Source organism: Thalia democratica, chromosome 5 (assembly GCF_965202585.1).
Source record: "Thalia democratica chromosome 5, ktThaDemo2.hap1.1, whole genome shotgun sequence".
In the NCBI taxonomy this organism is placed as follows: Eukaryota; Metazoa; Chordata; class Thaliacea; order Salpida; family Salpidae; genus Thalia; species Thalia democratica.
Genome location: NC_139169.1, coordinates 45,986,418 through 46,006,050, shown reverse-complemented (window position 1 = coordinate 46,006,050; position 19,633 = coordinate 45,986,418). Strand labels below are relative to the sequence as shown.

At 26.0% G+C, this 19,633-nt stretch overlaps 1 protein-coding gene across 3 annotated transcripts; it reads right to left on the bottom strand.

The window, feature by feature from the left end:
- Nucleotides 1–7,484: 7,484 nt before the first annotated feature.
- LOC145837282 (uncharacterized) lies at nucleotides 7,485–19,633 on the bottom strand. Of its 3 annotated transcripts, none has more exons than XM_082945086.1 (11): nucleotides 14,220–14,546; nucleotides 13,793–14,106; nucleotides 13,443–13,607; nucleotides 13,186–13,260; nucleotides 12,139–12,351; nucleotides 11,694–11,716; nucleotides 11,101–11,271; nucleotides 10,789–10,917; nucleotides 8,876–9,002; nucleotides 8,519–8,655; nucleotides 7,485–8,117 (listed from the first exon to the last, which is right to left on the bottom strand). In XM_082945086.1, the coding sequence occupies exons 1-11, from the start codon at nucleotides 14,314–14,316 to the stop codon at nucleotides 7,823–7,825; spliced, it is 1,746 nt and encodes a 581-aa protein (XP_082801212.1). In that variant the 5' UTR covers nucleotides 14,317–14,546; the 3' UTR covers nucleotides 7,485–7,822. The 3 variants fall into 3 exon arrangements, with proteins under 3 accessions (XP_082801212.1, XP_082801211.1, XP_082801213.1); XM_082945085.1 differs by having other exon boundaries at nucleotides 7,491–8,117; nucleotides 10,789–10,941; nucleotides 14,220–14,540; XM_082945087.1 differs by lacking the exon at nucleotides 14,220–14,546 and adding an exon at nucleotides 19,499–19,633 and having other exon boundaries at nucleotides 7,498–8,117; nucleotides 10,789–10,941.

Here is a 19,633-nt window from a genome sequence, read left to right as displayed (position 1 = left end):
ACAATCTTCTACTAGCTAATAAGAATTGTTTTTGAAAAATCAACAAGTAAAACATATGATGAAAAGAAATAAAAAACATTTTTTAAGTAATACTTTTAAAAACTTGTATCTTAAAAGATAATAATTTAAGATCTCAACTTATTGTTAAGGAAAATAATATAACTTAAAACATTAAAAAATTTAAATTTAAAAACACTGTTTCACTGAAAAGAGAAATCATTAGTTACTAACAACCAAATAGAATTAATTCATCACAACTACTTAATTACATTTAAAAAATAATGTTGCTAATTAAAGAGCATTATTTTTAGTGATCTACCGGATCTAAGATCAGGCCATTTTTTGCTTGGATACGGATCCGGCCCGATCCTAATTTTTTAAATGGATGTTAATTAAAAAAAATTTCCGGATCCTAGCTGAGATTTGGCCAGATCCAGTTAGTTTGGAAAGACCTTGTTTTCCGCAATCAGCTTTTTTCTGTTTTATATACTTTAAATTATCGTGTTTTTAATATTTAATATATATAAAATCAGTCAAGCGAAACAATCTAATTAAAGTTTAGTAATTCAATCATCTGTTGTAAACATACTGGTACATACATCCATTCGAGTAAAAATAGTGAATTGTTTCTTGCAGATTAGCTTCTTCTTCTGACTCTATAACTTTGTTCTATCAATGAACTTAAAATGTTTTCATTTTTTAATAAAAAAATATATTTAAACTTTATTTAAATTTAAAAAAAAGTCTTTCCTATTTTGTTCTCATTTAACTATATTAAATAATGTAAGAACTCTACAAATACTTCAGCGCGACAATGCATTTAACATGAAGGCTGATATGTTGTTGTTATAATCCTCTTCAGCTCCCTGTTTCATTCACACGCTTCAACTGATAATTAAAGATTCAATGTTTACAGAAAATAAAATAAGTGTGTTAATAGCCATGGCCAGTCAAACTATTGGCCATTTTAATCATTATTCTTCAGCGTGCGAGAAACTAAAAAAATCCAGGTCATTTTAGGTTCATCAGTGTCAGATGTTGAAACAAGATGGAACTCACCCTACCTTATGCTGATAAGACTAGAAAATTAAAAGTAAGTGTCCAGAACTACGTAGCTAACAACAAATTTAAACCCGAAAATATTCTTACAACTGATGAGTGGAAGCTTTTAGCCTCGTTAATGAACTGCTGGAACCTTTTATCATAGTAACACAGCAGTGTAAAAACAACGCATTGCTGTCATGTGTAATCCCGCATTCAGCAGTACTAAAAAAAAATATCATAAAGCTAATAGTCTACAGGACAAAGTAGTTCTACAAACTTGGCAACCTTGGCTGAAATTATAGAAGAGGCTTTCGAAAGAAAGTTTTATGCTATTAATAACAGCACACGAATAAACCTTAATGATAACGACTTGTTTTTACTCAAAACAGCTGTTGATCCACGGTATCGACTTGACTTTTTCCCTGCTTATTTCAAACAGAAGATTGTAAGGCTACTGAAATTAGAAGTAAAAAAACATAGTTGTCGTGAGACTGGTCAAAGTGGTTAAGTTTCTCTAGTACCGCCTAATAAATCTAAAGCTCAACTACCTAAAAAAGATCTTCGCAAAAGTTTTTTGTCGTTTTGTTCTACATTTAAATCAGATACAAGTGCAAACACTCACGAAAGTAAGCAACAAGATTCAGTTGATCAAGAGATTAAGACAAAAATTAATTTATATTTTTGGCTGAAGAAAATTTATCTGCTGATAAAGTTAAAGAAGCTGAAGTCTTGTCTTGGTGGAACTCAAAAAAGAAAAAAAAAAAACAAATCTTGCCAGGTTTGCAAGAAAGTGATTTTCAGCAACACCATCTTCAGTTTATTCTGAAAGGAGCTTTAAAGTTTTCAGAAGCTGGTAACTTGTACGACTAAAAGCAAAATCGATTGCTTCCAAAGACCGGCAAAATTTTTTTATTTCTTCATCACAACTTGTTAAAACAAGAATAAGTTTCATTGTAGCTTAATGGCGTTGATATGAGTAAATGTTATTTACTAAATTACTTACTTTTATATATGTTAACAATTGCTTAAAAAGTTATTGTTCATCTTATGGTTCGAATTTTATAAATAAAATTATAATGTAAAGCTTATCATAAAAAAAAAATCGTCATTTTTTAACATTGAACTACAAAAATTGAACGACAAAAAAAGAAGCTCAAAATATTTGGTCCTAAGACCTGGTACCAAAAAAAACCTTTCGGTTATCGAGTAGCACACCACGGATACCTTTCAACGTCTTGTCCAGGAGTTTTTAACGCATTGTAACATTTAATTTATTTTTGTTTTACGTAATACAAGGTACAAAATTCAAGTTTAGTCGTATAAGTAGCTTGAAATTTAACATCTTAACTGAGATTTTGTACAAGTAGACTTTTTTTAAAAGTTTTTTTCCAAGTGTTCAAATAAAGTATTTAGAAAAAAATATTGTGTTATTTTTTTAACAAAATATTTGCATTAAAAATTTTTTACTAATAATTTATGGTTTTATAATAAATATATTTTAAAAGTTTATTCTCTACTGAAACTACATAAAACTTAAAACGTTTAGGATCAAGATCTTAAATTAAAAATAGATACGGATCCTAGTTTAAAAATAAGATCCAAAAAGATTAGATAAAATAAAAGGTTAAATTTAAAAATAAGTAGGTCCTAAATAGTGGATCCAGTAGATCACTAATTACTTTAGTAGCAAAAATTACGTTTAGAAATCTAATACCGTACGTAGTTCATTTTTTATAGGGACACGTACTCAAAAATGTTGCTGTACTTTTAAGGGTTGTTTAAAAAAACTCTAGAAAAGGCTGTACTATACAAATCTAAAGTATATAAAAGACACTAAAAAATTAAAATAGGGAAATATGTTATGTTTAAAAACTTAAGTATGCACTACTAAATTCGTATCAATGAGTATTATGCATAAACCTTATTTATTTTGTATAGAAACGAATTTTTAGCACTAATGATAGTTACTATTTATTTATTTTTGGATGAAGATTAGCACCGTCAACCACTAAAGAAAAAAATATGTAATTTAGTTGATCAAAAAATTATTAAAAAACAAAAAGTCTAATATTTTTACTAAACTTTCTAGTTTTAAATTTGTTAAAGAAATACATCTAAAAAAAATGACGATTTGTATGTATGTTTAAGAATAATTTACTTCATGGGTCTGACAAAAAACTTGCATGTTTGTTTAAGTTTTTATGCTAACACTCTAAAATTCTACTCAATCTCTTCTAAAATATTAAAAAAAAATAAATATAGTAGAAAGCAACAAGGTTTTTGAAGGCGTTTAATGTTGACATAACTTATTCCTAACAATTAATTATCTCTAAAGTTTTTAGAGAATGAAAACCATCTTAGGAATTTAAGTAATTGAAACAATATTTTTAAAAGTAAATTTATTGTTTTTATTGAGTTTTTTACTATAATAGTATTAAAAAGTTTCTTTCAGAAAAAATAAATTAAAGTTAGCTGATAGTTTTGTTTAGGATAAAAGTTATATTTTCAGCATTAGTTTGAGAATAAAGATCTTAAAGAGATAGAAAAGTCCATGTAATCGTTTGAATCTATAGCAGACTCTTCTGTTAAACTTGAACAATGACTTTTGTTAACTTGAACGTCAGTGTTTTTTTCGATCTTAACAGAACTTTGACTTTTAAAACTAGTGTAGCAGTTTTCCTTAGAATGAAATTTTTTGGTTGGATTACAAGTTGTTTCAGTTTGAATTGGTTGGTTTTCAAACTTTTCTGCGTTGGTAGTATAAGAAAAGAAAAGTTTGTAGTCGATACCTAAACAAATTAGTATTTTCATATGAGTATAAGTAGTAAACTAAAATGACTTGTTTTTTTACTAAAAATAAAACTAACTATATACCAACTTTTTTTAAAGATAATTTCAAAACTTTAGTTTTATTAACCTATAATGTTAATGAAACTGTAAAGTTTTATTTTCTTTTTTTAATTTGTTGCTCATTATAATTTTGATTAAGTTGGGTATGCAACTCGATGACCGAGAGGTCTTTTTGCGTATCCAGGTCCTTGAACCATAACATTTTGAGCAATTTTTCATTTTTGTTTAATAAACCTTTTTTATAAGTATTTTAAAGTCTTTTAATAGTCTTAGCTTGATAAACCGACCGTAGTTTTTAAACGTAGTTTTTGTTTTAGAAGACTGGCCAATATCAGCTTTTATAACAACTTGACTTTCATTTTGAAGTTTTTGACGAATATTTAACAAATTATTCTTGTAGAAAGTCTGGGGTTGAGATTTAGCATGTGTAACAAGGTTGAGTCTTTTTTCGAATAAATTTTCTTCAATATTTTTGGTTGAATTGCTATTAAAGCTCTTTTTTGTATATCTTTTGCAATCTGTATTATTTTAATTTTAAGTTTATCGAGTAGGCTCTTTTTACGACTAAGCTTTCTATTTTATACTCCTCTATGAAGCATGTTGTTTTTTATTGTAATGCATATTAACAATGAAACTATCTAGTTAGCGTCATACGTTTCTTACCTATACTTATCTTAGAATATTTCATAGTCATAGTTTCTTTATTAGTTTTTACACTTTCTGCTGTTTTGACAGACTTTTCTAACAAAGTTGCACAGCTTTTATTTTTACACGCAACCACCTTTTTTCTGACGTAGGACTTTCTTTTTGGCATACTCATGTAAATTTTTTTCGCTTTTTCGCTGTCACAAAACTCTACAGGAACTCTAGAAGTGACTTACAGTTAACATTTTTTTTATTCAAATGGTTGAGATGTGTAGAATAGAAATCGAACTTGATAAACAAAATACTTTAAAGCTTTAGTTAGCTCTGATTTCAAATGTTCGTTCCAGAATTCAGTCCAGTCTTTTTCAGTGCAGCCTACAGGGTGGAAATGTATTTTAATTTTGTCATGCGTGTTGTTACGAGCATGTGTCGCAGGAAATCTCATATGTATGCACGTTCTGACATCTGTTATGATACAATTTCTCGTTTAAACTTCAAAAAAAGTTATAGCTGTACAAGTACTTTTTTTTAAAAAAAAAAAATTTTCTACACACTTTTTTCAAGACATCCTTTATTTGGGCGAACAGAATAAATTTCATCTGCTTCAATTTTAAAGGCAAAAGGAAGATTCAGAGGAGATTTATTTTCCAGTAAAAAGTTAAATTTTGATTCTCCATTATTTTCATCTATGTTAGGTGCTTTATTCCAAATAGTCAATATTGGTACTTTACTGTGTAAATATAAACTGTATAACACTTTCAGCACTTTTAGTTAGTATCTGTGTTTAATGAGTATTTCTCTAAATGTTTAAAACTGTTTGAATAAGCTTGTTTCAGTTACTGTTAAATTAAATCTAAAGCTATAAATAAATTTATACTAATATATTAAAAAAACATTAATTATAACAATTGTTTTATTTTTTAATTCGTATAAAGTTAAACAACTTTACATAAAGTCCGACGGATGCCATTTAGAATGATGAGCTTCCATGACTTAATTTTTTGACTAAGAAGAAAAACAACACAAAATCCAAACAACAACATAACACGACAAAGAGCGGTTTACATTGCAACATAATTACAACAAAGCTCTTGTGAAATTGAAACAAGTTTAACCCTTCGATATTTTGTAAAAATATGTTACTTAGTAACTAATAATGAGGTGAAAATAAAATTTGATTACCATCTGCAACTTTATTGTTTTTACTTTATTTTTTACAAAACTAACTTGTGTCCTATTTTCTGATTCTATATTAAGTGATAAAACATAGGTGAGCAGCCTTTTATACTTCGCGGGCCAATTATCTTAGAAAAAGTTGCTCGCAGGCTGCAATTATTTAAGATAGTTGTAGACATCAATGTGAATATTTATTTTAAACCAAAAATGTGATAACATGTTTAATAATAAAGCATTAAAAGTTAGTGATTTTTAAGATAGGACTGTAATTTAAGTTTTCTATCTCAACATTATTCTTAAAAAGTTAATGGTTAAAAAAAATTGTTTGTAGCTTAAAAGTACGTCCGTGGACTACCGCAGATTTTGCTGGCCGCATTTGGCCGTCCAGTGTGATGAATAAAGATTTAATTATAAATTGAGAATTTTAAAAGTTTTTTGTTTATTTTGTTATGACATAAACACTTATGAAAAGTTCAAATAACAAGACAAAACTTTGTTGTGCGTAATGTAATCAAGAGTTAAACCAGGGGTCGGCAGAAGTTCGCAGGTGAAGTGACATTTGTTTGAAAAAATCTTTACGGGTCAATGTAATGTTGAAAATTACACTAAATAGAAGTGCAATTAGTATTCAGATGAAAACTTTTAGAGAAGTTATTTTAAAATAAACCCTACTGTACTAATAAAAACTAAACTAAAGGACATTTGAATATTTAAAAAAAATGTTTAGTTTGCTATCTATGTACATGTCGTTTTTAAACTAAAAATACATTGCAGGCCACATATTTCTACTTTGAGTGCCGGATTAACCGCCGCAGTTTGCCGACCCTTAAGTTAAATCAGAGTATGTTGACTAACAAATAATTAAAAACATTAGCGATAGATACTGAACTTTAGCGACTTAAACAAATAGCACACGAAGAAAAAAAAAGAAAAACTTAAATAGTAAAAATCAAAAATACTTATAAAACATAGGCTATTGTTGCAATTAAAATGAAAAAAACATTTAATGAAGATAGATTTTATGAAAACACTATTAAGGCATGTAACACATATATTCAAAACAATCTTTAAGGTCAACTAGTCAAAGTGGTTTACAAATTTTAAATCTAAAACAAAATAAATTTCATGAAGTTAAAAAACAATTAAATAATTTTAAGGGGGAGGCGTAGGAAAAGATAAGTGTTAAAATTTTTTAAATTTTTAAAGTAATTAATTCAGGTAAATTAAGTTTTTTATTAATTGTTTTTTGTCGTCAAAAATTTTAATTTTGGATTTCACTAATTTTACCAGGAAATATTTTACTGAAAATTCTTTTTTAAGTTGAGCAAAAATAATCTACCCTCTCACATGAAATTACATTCTGTGGTAACTTATTTAACAAAACCATTGTTCCAAAGCAGCACAGAAAAAAGTTTTGTTGTGATATAAAAAGAAGAAAGTAAAGTGATTATGATTCAGTCAACATACTTTTAAAGGTTAAGTTTAGGAATTCATATGCAAAAAAGGTTCAAGTTGTTAATTTACCTTTTTATTTTTGCTTAAATACTTATGTTAATTCTTTAGTAACAAGAACGTACTTAATAAGTTTAAGTAAACTTTTCAACTAAAGTTATTGTCCGTAAAACTTTTAAATATTATATATTTGTTTATCTTGATGGATTTCTTAGTGATTAAGTCGTTTCAAAGAGATATTGTTATAAATCTTATATGATTACATTTAGAGATATAGATGTTTTGTTTCCACGAAACAAGACTTGACTCATACTGTTTTCTATTTATTGAGTTCGGATCAATGGATTTAGTAGATCACTAGTAAAATTTTTTAGGTGTAAAACTATAATAGGATTTGTTTATTAAAAATGCAAATAAAAAAAAAACAGCTGTAAACTTAAACAATTTTTTTACTGTTTATTAGTTATCTCCGCTAAAAAAAGTTAAAATTTTCTACATTCCGTAAAATACTAATGGTTCTAGTTTGTAAACTTTTGCTCAAATTTTATATTAAAAACATTAAAACTATTAACGTATTAAAATATCGTTTATAAAGTTAAGGATAAAAATTTTAAACGCAACTAAAATAAACAAAAATGGCTAGCTAGTATTGCTCTTAAAACGTATGATTGTTTTTAGCCTTCCACGTAAGATTTTTTGGTATATCGAGGCCTGGTGAAACCGTTATTTTGCCCTGTTTTAGCGAAAAAGCTGGCCAAACGGGCCTATTGAAACGAGTTCGAAATGTGTAGATGTGTTTTCTATCAGAAGGATTATTGGCATTGTAAAATGCTAGTACTCCTCTCTCGTAATGCAGGTAAACTCCAATCCTAGTTATTTTTAGTGCTTTTGAAGCTGCATGGCTAGGAATAAATACGAAATCTTTGCTATTTTTGTGCATTGCTGCAAACCTGCGAAGTAATTACATTTGAGTTTTTGAAATGTAATCGTAAAAACATAAATAAAAAAATATTTATGATTTAAGATTATAATTTGATTTTAAAATACCTGATTCTAAAATGCTTGATTTAAAAAAACACAAAAACTATATTTAATCCAAAAAACAATTTCTGTTATTTACAATCATTTCCAAGTTAGTTTACTTTTAAATAAAATCTATTTAGAAATAGTGGTTTAAAACAAAAAATGAATTACATTAATATTAAAGAGCAAAGTGACACAGATAAAAAAGTAAAAATTAAAACTATTAAGCCAGTTTTACAACCTAAAAAGCTTATTAATTAGTTAATAATGATTATTTTCAAAATACGTTAACAGACAAAACTTTCATTATTATAAAGCTAGTAATTACCGATCAGGGTATGAATGGTTTAGAACCCACGAATTTTCTTCGTCAGCGACAATTCTACTTCCGTGCATGTGTTTGTAGCTTATTCCAATCTTGTAATCCATGCATCGATTCACTGTCACCTCGAAGTAAACTTTTCCCTAAATTTCAGTGCATGTTATTCATTTTGTACTAAATGAAAATACATTTTGAAATGCTTTAGTATTGTTTTGATTTTTACTGATTAGGTTACGTAAGTAAAAGTTTTATAAAGTACCGTAACTTTAGATATACAAATAGTGTTTTATAGGTAAGTTTTATACTAGATAAGTTATACTGGATATACTAAAATGTTATAACATTAAATTATTTAGAACTAACGTAAGTAATTGATGTATCGCCTAGAACAGTAGCAAAATAAGCCTTTTTGTATTTAGTGTTGCCCGTTAAGTTTTGCTTCCTTGTTTTAGCTTGATATGGAAATTTATTTTGTTGATGAAGTAAACTCCTGATAAAATGAATATAGTTTAGTTACTTTTAAATTATAAAATTTTATGTACTTTACTGAAAATATTATAGTTAGTTAGTATTTAATTTAACATTAATCTACAATTCTACAGCAACGTTACTTAGCTAAAGGTGTAAAGATTTTTGCTGCAATAACTTTAACAGATCATATAAAAATATACTTTGTTTTTAACATAATGCACGAAAATATATATTGCTTGGCTACAATATCTCGTAGCCATAATTAATCTTTTTTTTAAAGCAGACTTTTTGTAGATAAAGTTTAATTACTCAAAATCTAGTGAATTTAGAACTATGATTGTTCTGCACTTAGTTTGTCTATAATAGTTGTAAAACAATCTAATCATAAGAAACCACAGAAGTTACAGCAGCTTTATTTAAAAGTCTCAATTTGTTGTAATTTTGCGCACAATTATCAAGAACAGGTCCCGCGTGAATACGAAAGGTTTTGTTCTAATTAAGACTCATCAGGCAGACATAGTTACGAGTTTTTAAACAAATAATTTTTTTTATTTAATTCATATGTAGTCAAACAAAGTTTTGAAAGTTATTTTAAAACTACTTTATTATATACACTTTAAAATGATCTTTTACTTAATATAAACTTGGAAACATCTTTTTATAAAAATTAAAAAAATAAAAATTACTACTTTGTAGATGTTTTATTTTCAAATCTTGTCTTGCCACACAGATTGGCCAGTAAGCTGTGACTTACATGCTAAAATAAAAAATATAGTTATGTTACATTATTATTGTAGATACCTGAAAATAACTTAATATATCAAATTATGCTAAGGTAATTAAAGTTTAAAAAAACTAAGTAAAACTTCATAAACTTCTTAAAAAAATTAAAAACTTTTAAACTTCAACAAATATAAATTTATCTGTCGTGTTAGAAACTTTTCAAGTACTAAGTACTGTACTTGATTCAAGCTCAAGCACTAAACAATTTTAAAAATACTCTTGTGTATTTAGCACGTAGAAAAGTAGATGTTTTTTTATTATCAAGTAGGTTGATCAAAGTACGCCCTAATTAGAAGTATCAGAAATGCTAATTAGTACTTGAAGTATAGACATAATGAAACTGTTTATGTAACTGCTTTACTAAGCTTTTGTTTTTAAACTAAAAAAAAGTAATGCGAGGTAGATATCCGAAAACTAAATCTAAGCAACGTTTAATAATTTTAATTTCTAAATAACTTTTTTTTCTACTTTAGTACTACTAATTGAATAATTAAAAGCTTAAAGTCAATAACAAAATAAATACAAACATTTATATTGTACATAGAAAATTATAGATTATAGTCTTTTAAATTGTTAATGCATACTTTTAGAAACATTGCTTTTAAAGGCTTGAAATTATATTCTGTGTATTATTGAGTTTAAGTTATTTAGTCTTGTTAGAAAATCTAAAAGTATCATAGTATGTTTAAATCATTTTCAAGGAAACCAACTAGTATCATCAGAAATTAAAAAAGGTACTTAAGACTTTTCAAAATGCAATTACTTATGTACAAAAATTTATTAATTTAGCTATACAAATAGTAAAACTGTTTTTATGATTAACAACGTTCAAACCAAGAATATTATGTTTAACTAATAGTTAGTTTGTATGCTTATTGAGCTTGAGATTAACAGTAGCTACCGGTACTAGCTATGAAAAATATTGTAAAACTACAAAAAAGAGATAGTTATCTGAGGTATCACTCATTAAAAGCTAAGTTTTACTTAATTTAAAAATTAATCCTAAAAAACGTTTTACTAACGTTCCAGGGTAAGTCATAGACTGGGTGCATCTTGAAACTCTTTTGTGGTACTTCTCACTACCAACAACTTCTACTGTTCTACCACTTGGTAATATTTTTAATGAATCATGGCAAGTAACTTCATCTAGTCTGAAATCAAACTTTTTGTTGGAGCTGTAAGAATAAAAACACAACTTGTATGAAATACTTCTGCTTTGGCTGTTTTAAATCAAAAACATTAAAACAAAGTTTAATTAGTTAAACTGTTTACTTTATTAATTTTTTGAAGTTTTTTTAGAATAAATGCTGCCAAGGTAATTTATAAAAATATACCTTCCGTTGATTATGTTTTCAGGTATTGGGCTTTCACTGCTTGAGTATTCGTTAAACTTTCTAAAACAAGAACTTTGTATTTTTTCTATCTCGTCATGTACTAAGCTCAAATCAGGTATTTGCTTTTCGATGCTTGGCTCTTCTTCTAAAATATATTCAGAGTCTTCTTTGCTAAATAATTTGAAAGAATAAGTAAGTTAAAAAAAATATATTATTCTATCGATTTAACTTTAAGTTTTTGAGAAATGGAAATAAACAGCTAATAAAATTTTTATATTACAAAATTATATTTAAGAAAATATTCTAAATTTAATGGTCAGTTTTATGTAAACATTTTTTTAATAAAATATTTGTTTCAAAAAACTATTGTTTAAAATAGTTTTAGGTTTAAATTCAGTTTTAACTACTTAGTTCAATTTAAAATATTTTATTAAAACTTGATTTGAAACTAATACAGTTATTCTCAAGTTGTAATTAAATTTTGTTTGTACTTTTCCTACATAATTTTTTTAAAATAAAATTAAACAAAAAGTTTAAATTTTGTAGTGCCTTTTTATTGTAAATCTTAACAGCTAAAACAAAAAAAAACTTACATTGGTGGTATTTCTATGTACTCCTGTTAAAAAATTTAAATTTTTGATACTAATTCTAAAATTAACGATAAAAAGTCAAAATATTAATTAAGTTGTTTCATTAAGATAAAAAAGATATTTTACAATAACTTATAAATATGTGTATAAGAATTTCCATTGTGTTTGTTACAAATTTCTAAAGATATGTACAAAAAAGTTAAACCAATTTACATATTAAAAACTTCAATAAAAAATAACTAATTGGTTTACTTTTTTAAGGATAGTTCTATTTGTTTGGATAGAGTATTATATAAGTCTTGAAAATAAAAAAATGTTCCTTGATTTATTTAAGTAAAACATTTAAATACTTCCAGATTCTAGAGCTTGTCTATACTTGACTTTCTATCAAATTTTAAAATAACATAGTTAAGATACTTTAATTAAACAACAAACACAAGTGACAAACTTTTAAAATTTCAACGTCGTCCTTTTTCTTTATTATTGCATCAATAGAGCCCCACTGAAGCTCATGGTGATTTTGAACACTAAAGAACTTGTTTGACTTGTTCATCTTCGATGTAACCATGTCCTGCATAAGTTCTTCTTCCTTTCTTTTCAGCCTATTTGCTGTGATTTGAAACTGTGATTTGATCTTTTTCAAAACTTCTTCGTAGTTTGTCTGTTGGTTTCAAAAATGATAGTGAGTTTTGTTAAGCATTTACAAACCGTTGTTTTTCAACAATCTTATATGTTAAAGAAGTAAACTCTACTTAAACACTGTGTTTACTCTGCTCATTTTAAAATTAATTTGTTTCAGTTGTTAAGTTAAAGCTTTTATTGTTAACTTAAAAATCAATCATACCAATGTTATTATTTATCTACTATAAATTCGCTCGTCTGACAACTTAAGGGTTAAATTTAATTGAACTATACTATAAAAACATATTGATACACAAACAAGTAATGAATTTTTACAAAAGTCTAACGAAATTAAATGGTAATACATCAAAAAAATAAAATAACAAAACATTTTATAAAACATTTTGAAGCTATCTACTACTAATGCTTGGTGACCACTTAGTAGTTGATTTTGTTTACTACCGTCTAAATAAATAAACATGTAAAGAAACCGCTAATTGTAATAAGTGGTCAAGCTCTTGCGTCAATGCCCACTTAATCTAAAATTTGTAGTATCAAAACTTTGCTAAATAGTTTGCTTTTAAGTAGTTTAGAGTAAAAATCTATACTTTACTTTTGAAAAATAACTGTATTTTAAACATTTCCTTACTTTATGAAATTGTTGAAAATTATTATATTTTTTCATATAAGATTTAAAATTATTTACTTAAAAGGTAGCGAAATTAACAACTGCAATATAACGTAAACAGTTCTACAAAGAAAGAGATCAAAGTGTATCATAAGCAGCGTATTACAAATAGTTAATATTTTCAAGTTAACAGTCAGACACTTAAACACTACTGTAGAACTTTTTCAAACTTTAAAACATCTTCACCTCAAGATCTTTTCTATTTTTTCGCATTTTAGCAATAACTCGTTCAATGTGACGTTTCATCTCTTGAAGCTGCACCTATCAAAAGTATTATAACAACGTTAACCATGCATCGCAGTTAATAAAACTATAAATTACCATTAACATTTATTGAAACAATTTTTTTTCACAAAAAAAAAAAAACTGTATTCATATAAAAAAATTTAACCTTTTTTAATGTTATTGCAAGCTTTAAACTTATTTTGTATAAACTTACTGACTCTTGCTTTTGCTGCGGCAATCGAAATCTGAACAATTTGATGATTGTTGTGCGATTCATATCCGCATCTGAAGCATACAGGTTGCTGACAAGCAACGCAGTACAATGTTAGTTCCTCGTTTATGTGTTTTTCACATCTATTTTGTTGCTGCTGAGGCGAAGTACTCTGAAAACATTAACTAAAATAAAAAGCTAATTAATAAAACTAAAATAAGACAAAGCTCAAAAATAAATTTACAACATAAGTATTGTATGATTAAACTTTAACAACTTAATTTTCAAAATTTTAAGTTGTTTAATTAGGTATGGTTAAAAGTGTTACTGTTGTTAAAAACTATAAAAAACACAAACTGCTATATCTTGTCGTTCAAACTGCTGACTACTTTGGTCAGGGCTCATGACTTTTGCAGAATTGTTGATTTTAACATCCTCGTTCAGCTGCTCCAGCATACCAGTGAAGCTGTTTTTGAATTTTCGTTCCATTGTAGCGTTGTCCTTATCCTCTGAGCTTTTAAGCTCATTAAAAGCGTTGCAAGTTTTAGCTTTTTTTATCGGAGGAAGCACGACAAATCTGGGACTTACTAGCTTGTTTTCTTTTTCTTCTGTTTCGTTCAGAGACAAGATCTCACTCGAAGTATCTGACACATACTTCGAAAGATCAAATTCTGAAAAGTTTTTGTTTTTAGTTCAAAGTCCAAAATTATTAACATAATATAATCCTTATACTTTTTATGAACTAATTTTTGATTTAAAACTCGTCTGAGTATAAACGTTTTACCTGGCTGGGAAAGAAATTTTGGTCTGATAACATACTCAAACACATTTGGCTCACTTAAAGGAGCATCATCTAATACTATCAAAGAGTTTTCCATCATAACTATTTCTTTATAGAAAAATACAAACAAAAGCAAAAAATAAACTTTATTATAAAGTTCTACCTAACAAATAAAACGTTTTAGAGTAAAGAGCTTATTTTTATACATTTGGTTACGTAAAGGCGGGCTTTGAAACAAGCCTTTCATTTCAATATAAATTAATGTGTCTACTTAATGAAAACTTAATGGTGCTCACGCCAAACCTAAGCAGCACTTTACTGTAATGTATCGTATGATAACTGTAATAGGAATCTTGTGTTTGCACACGCGTGATGAAGTTCTGGTGATGTTTGCCTACTTGTCAGCATTTTTCCTACTTTGCTGTGTCACACTTGTGTCAAACGCATGATTGATATCTAGCCACAAAAACTACGTTGCGTGAAACTATAGTTTTTCTAAAGTTTCTTGGTATATTATTTCTGAAGCACAAAACATAATAATTAATTATATTTATGTGCTGGTAATATTTTCGCTTTTGATAGTGTATTTAATTGATTAAAATGCCAAAAGTCATCTATTTTAAATTTATTACTACTCACTTAAAAAGGATTAAACTGTCAAATGAGTTCAAAGAAATCTATTTTTTATATTAATTACCATGAGCTAGCTTTTGTCTACTTGTGTTTTATACATTTTTTTTTACAATAACTGAAGTATTTTGTTTTTGAAATAATGAAGTTTAGTAACATTAAAAAAATATTTTTACTGATACTTTATTTAAAAAGGTGTGTCGTTATTTTAACGTTATTTCTTGCACGCTAAAAAAGTTGTGTTTAAGTTGAGGTTATGAAGTAGACCTAAATTATAATATTTTTCTTAGATTTATTAGCTAAAGGTTAAATGTATTTTATTTAAAAATTAGAAGGTACCTTTAAATACAGTTTTATAAAATAGAAACTTAAATTATTTTGCAGTTTTGTGTAAGATTTAAAGGATTAACTTTGAAATAACCTTTAGCTTTAGACTATATTATTTTGTTAATAAAAACAAAATATGAAAATATATTTTGACTGAGTTCATCAAGATATGCAAAGCACACAAATTTGAGCATAGACGTAGATCTTAAAAAAAGGCTTGTTGTGAGCAAGCTGTACTTTTTATTTTGATAACTATATTTTAAACTTTACAAGATTTCGTGGTACATGTATAAACACTTTAAAATCGCTATTATTTAAATAATAAAACTACTTTAATTTTTAAGGTTTTAAGTTTATATCTGCAAGGTGTTTATAAAAAGAAAAATGCTGTTTAATCTCGTGTATTAGTCTTGTACTTATTTAAAGTAAAACAGTTGACCCTACTAAGCTTTCTATAATTTTTTTTTTCAAAAAATGTTAGTTTCTTGAAAGTTTAAAGGTTTTCTTTAACTGCTAACTGTTTATTTTTTGAAGTTAATCTAAAATGTTTTATAGAATAAAATCCTAATAATAAAAGAATTGAAAAAAAGAACATAGTTGCCATGGTTTAAGTTTTAGTAAATCTAGCTGTTGTATAAGAAATTTACTTTAACTATACATTAGAGTTTTTTCACCTCATAACCGCCAAATAGCAAAAGCAAGTAGTAACTGCCCTTTGTATAAGATTACACCCCTTCACTACTTCATTACTTTTTTACATTTACGCAACCTTACTATTTATTTGCTTAAGTTGCAATTTTGCCTACTTTGGGATATCCTGCTTTAGATCCATATACGTATACGTATAGTAATATATACGTAAACGTGACAACTTAAGTGCAAAAAGTAAAGTATAAAATTAAAGTTTTTTAGTAAGTTTCATTTTTTACGACTCTGCTGATAAAACTAATTTAAATTTGGCTACGAATTATTATATCAAATTATATGATTAAGAAACAGAACTGTTAAAAGTAGTCAAAACAGCCAAACGTTTTATATATATAATAAAACAAATAGAGTTGGCAAAAAAATAAGATACGCAGCTATATTTATTAGAATTTTTAAAATTCAATAGAGCACCGAAATTTTATTTAATTAAATCAGTGGTATTTCACTTATTTTTAGTAATTTTATCTGAAATTAAAACATTCGTTTGAAGATAATCAAACAAGTTGAATTATTTTACAAAAAAGCTATAAATAGCCTTAAAATAGTTGTCTAATGAAACATAAACCAAAACACACTAGTTGCAAAGCTTTCGTCCTTTATCTAAAAACAAACAAAGGCTAAATTAAGCAAAAAATGTGAAAAATGTAAATCATGGCAAACATAAAAACATGGTATTTGATAAAGAAATTTTAAACATTCAGGGTAAAACAATAAAATTGAAACCAAATCTGAACTGCAAGAGTTATGGAATTTACGTAGCTATATGCACAAAATGTAATAGCAACTATGTAGGACAAACTAAAAATAGTTTCAGTACAAGATGGATAGCACACAGATTTAGTTGGAATAGATCAAAATTATATTTTAACCCAAAAGATATAACAGATGAAAATGTTTTATATAGACACTACTATTTTAAACACAAGAACGATCTACAGAGAGTTGGTTTTGATGGCGCGTATGAAGTTGCTTTTTTGGAAAAATTAGATTTTAAGAATCTTGACTATAAAGAAAATTTTCGGATAAATAAACTCAAATCAAATACTAATTTAGCTAAAACACAATACAGTGATTTATAGGGGTAAAATAGTTAAAGTACATTTTGTTAGATGCATCTTTTTGTGTTATTTAGTAGATCTTAACATATATTTATATATTAACGTACACATGTAATTAAAAAAAAAAACTCTTGTTAATATTATAAGCATAAATTGAATGTGTTTTTTTATTTAGTAATTTTTTTCAAAAAGTGTTTTGTTTGCTGTTAATAAATAGATGTCATTTTATCAATTAAACACTTTTTTATATGTTTTTAAATTTTATGTTTATATTTTAATTTTTGTTTTTACAGCCGTATTTTTGCAATGAAAATGTTCTAAAAATAAAAGACGAAAGCTTTGCAATTAGTGTATTTTGTTTTATGTTTCATTAGACAACTATTTTAAGGCTATTTTATAGCTTTTTTGTATTTGAAAATTTTAGTATAGCATCGTCTGAAACTGAAGTTAATTGGATTTATTTTCTGGACCCCGGAGAACGGCTTATCTGTTTTCTTAATTCAATTACTTTACAAATTAGATAAAAAATTAGTTAAAAAAATTTAAAAGCAAAAAAAAATTAATGTATGAAATGAGTAAAAACTGTATTTCCGATTGTACAAAAAGAAGTATATGTAGTAAATGTGATAAATGATAACAACGTTTTACACACCGAAAACGAATAACTAAACAATAGTTTTGCATCGACTTACACACCTCTTTGTTTAAATGTATATACAATCAAGTAAATTTAGACTTAAAAAATAATAAGTCTTTACTGTTTAAACTTTCAAACTTGTTTTAAAACTTCTTTACAAAACCAAACTATGTGGTTTTTATGGTTTGGTCTGTTAAAGTTTTTGTAATGTTAATGAATTTTTTTTGGTATATGCTATTAAAAAGAAATCAATTAGTAATAAAGTAAAAGTCAGTAAGAAAAATACTTATTTAAACGTTTTTAGTAAAACATCCAGTAGACTAAAAAACAAAAGAAATATATATATAGCACACCAAAGTATATACTTTACCTAGAAGTAAAAATTTATTTAAATATACTAAATCTAAGGACTGGTCAGCTATACATAGTGTCATTATTATACAGGTGTAGCTTTTGCATGTGTTGTCACTTTCGCACGAATTTTAAGATTTTGGTTTTCGAGCAATAATACATTAAAAAGCTGATAAATTTTAGAAATGTTAACAACAAAAGAGAAAAACTTTGCAAAATTCCTTTTAAATTTTAAATTAAAATTAGTTTAGTTTTAATAGATTTAAGTTTAGAGAAGTTTCAGAACTAACTTATTTGATTTTTTCTGAAGTTGTTGTTGTAATTTAGAACGGTTAAATTTTAACATAAATAACACTATAGATTTATTTTTTAAACAGAAAAGGTAAAAAAGGATTGTAGTTTTAGTTTTTAAACAATATACTCATACAAATAAGTATCAATAAGTAAACAAATTCAATCAACAATTTTTAGACTTTCCTGAGTTTTTAGCTTTGTTTTGTATAAAAAATTACTTAGAAATACTGAAATGACTTGTTTTATAAATTTAAATGTACTAGTCTTAACTTTTTTCTAACTGTGTCAAAAACTTCAAGTCTACTTTTAAATCAAACAAAGTTTTGTTTAGGATAGATAAGTTATAAAACTCTATTAAATTATTATTGTTATAAAAGTTATTACAATTTAACTACAGTTTAATAAACAAATGGCTAAACTTTATAGTTTTAAGATATACTTAAAAGTAGTTATTACAAACTATCACTTTATCACAACTCTAGTTTTTGTTATTACAAAGAATCTATTTTCTTTATCAGAACATCTTACACATTTTTTGTATTAATGTTTAGTTTTAAAACTAGTTGTTCCGACAATCTACTTCCATATCATTGAAATCATAATGGTTTTGAAACTGTAAACTTAAGTTGAACTAATATTAAAATTATTGAACTATTATTAAAATTCATAAAAAATATTGAGGCAGTTTTGTAGTTTCTAAAATACTTACGATAATTGAAAATAGATTAACAAAATTTCAATAAAACTTATTACAAAAAATTGTAAAAGGGCTTTATAAAAAAATAAGTTAAAAACTTTTTAATCAAAAAAACATTGTTATAGTAGTTTATTTAAATGTTTTACAAAAAGTTCTAAGACAATTTAATCAATACAAAGTTTTACACTTAAGATTGATTATCCTTACTGAAAGAGATTAAATTAAAAATTTGAATTTTTATTGATTGATTTAAATTAATATGCTTTAAATTTAAACTGGCGTCTTTTGTCTCTTAGGTAAAATAAATGAACAATAGGATATTATAGAATTGAGAATAAAAAAGTTTATTTATATGCTATAAATAATTGTGGAAATTAAAAAAAAATCTTATTATAACTTCATTAGTTTTTGTTATTTTTTTTTAAAGCTATTTACAACACATACTATCAAAAAAAAGTAAAATAAAAGCGTTAGTTAAACAACAGTATAATAAAAACTAAAGTTATTTTTTAACTAATACAATTAAAAAAAAAAGAATCATGCTACAACAGTAAATCCTTAAAACTAAGTTGTTACTAACCTTTTAATTGATATTAAAATTTCTCTTTTGTATAAAAATAACTTTCTTTGAAAATAAATAATTTATATAAATTTAAAGAAAAGCAAAATCGATATGTAGCATTTATTTAATACAACTGTTGTGCATTTTTTGGTT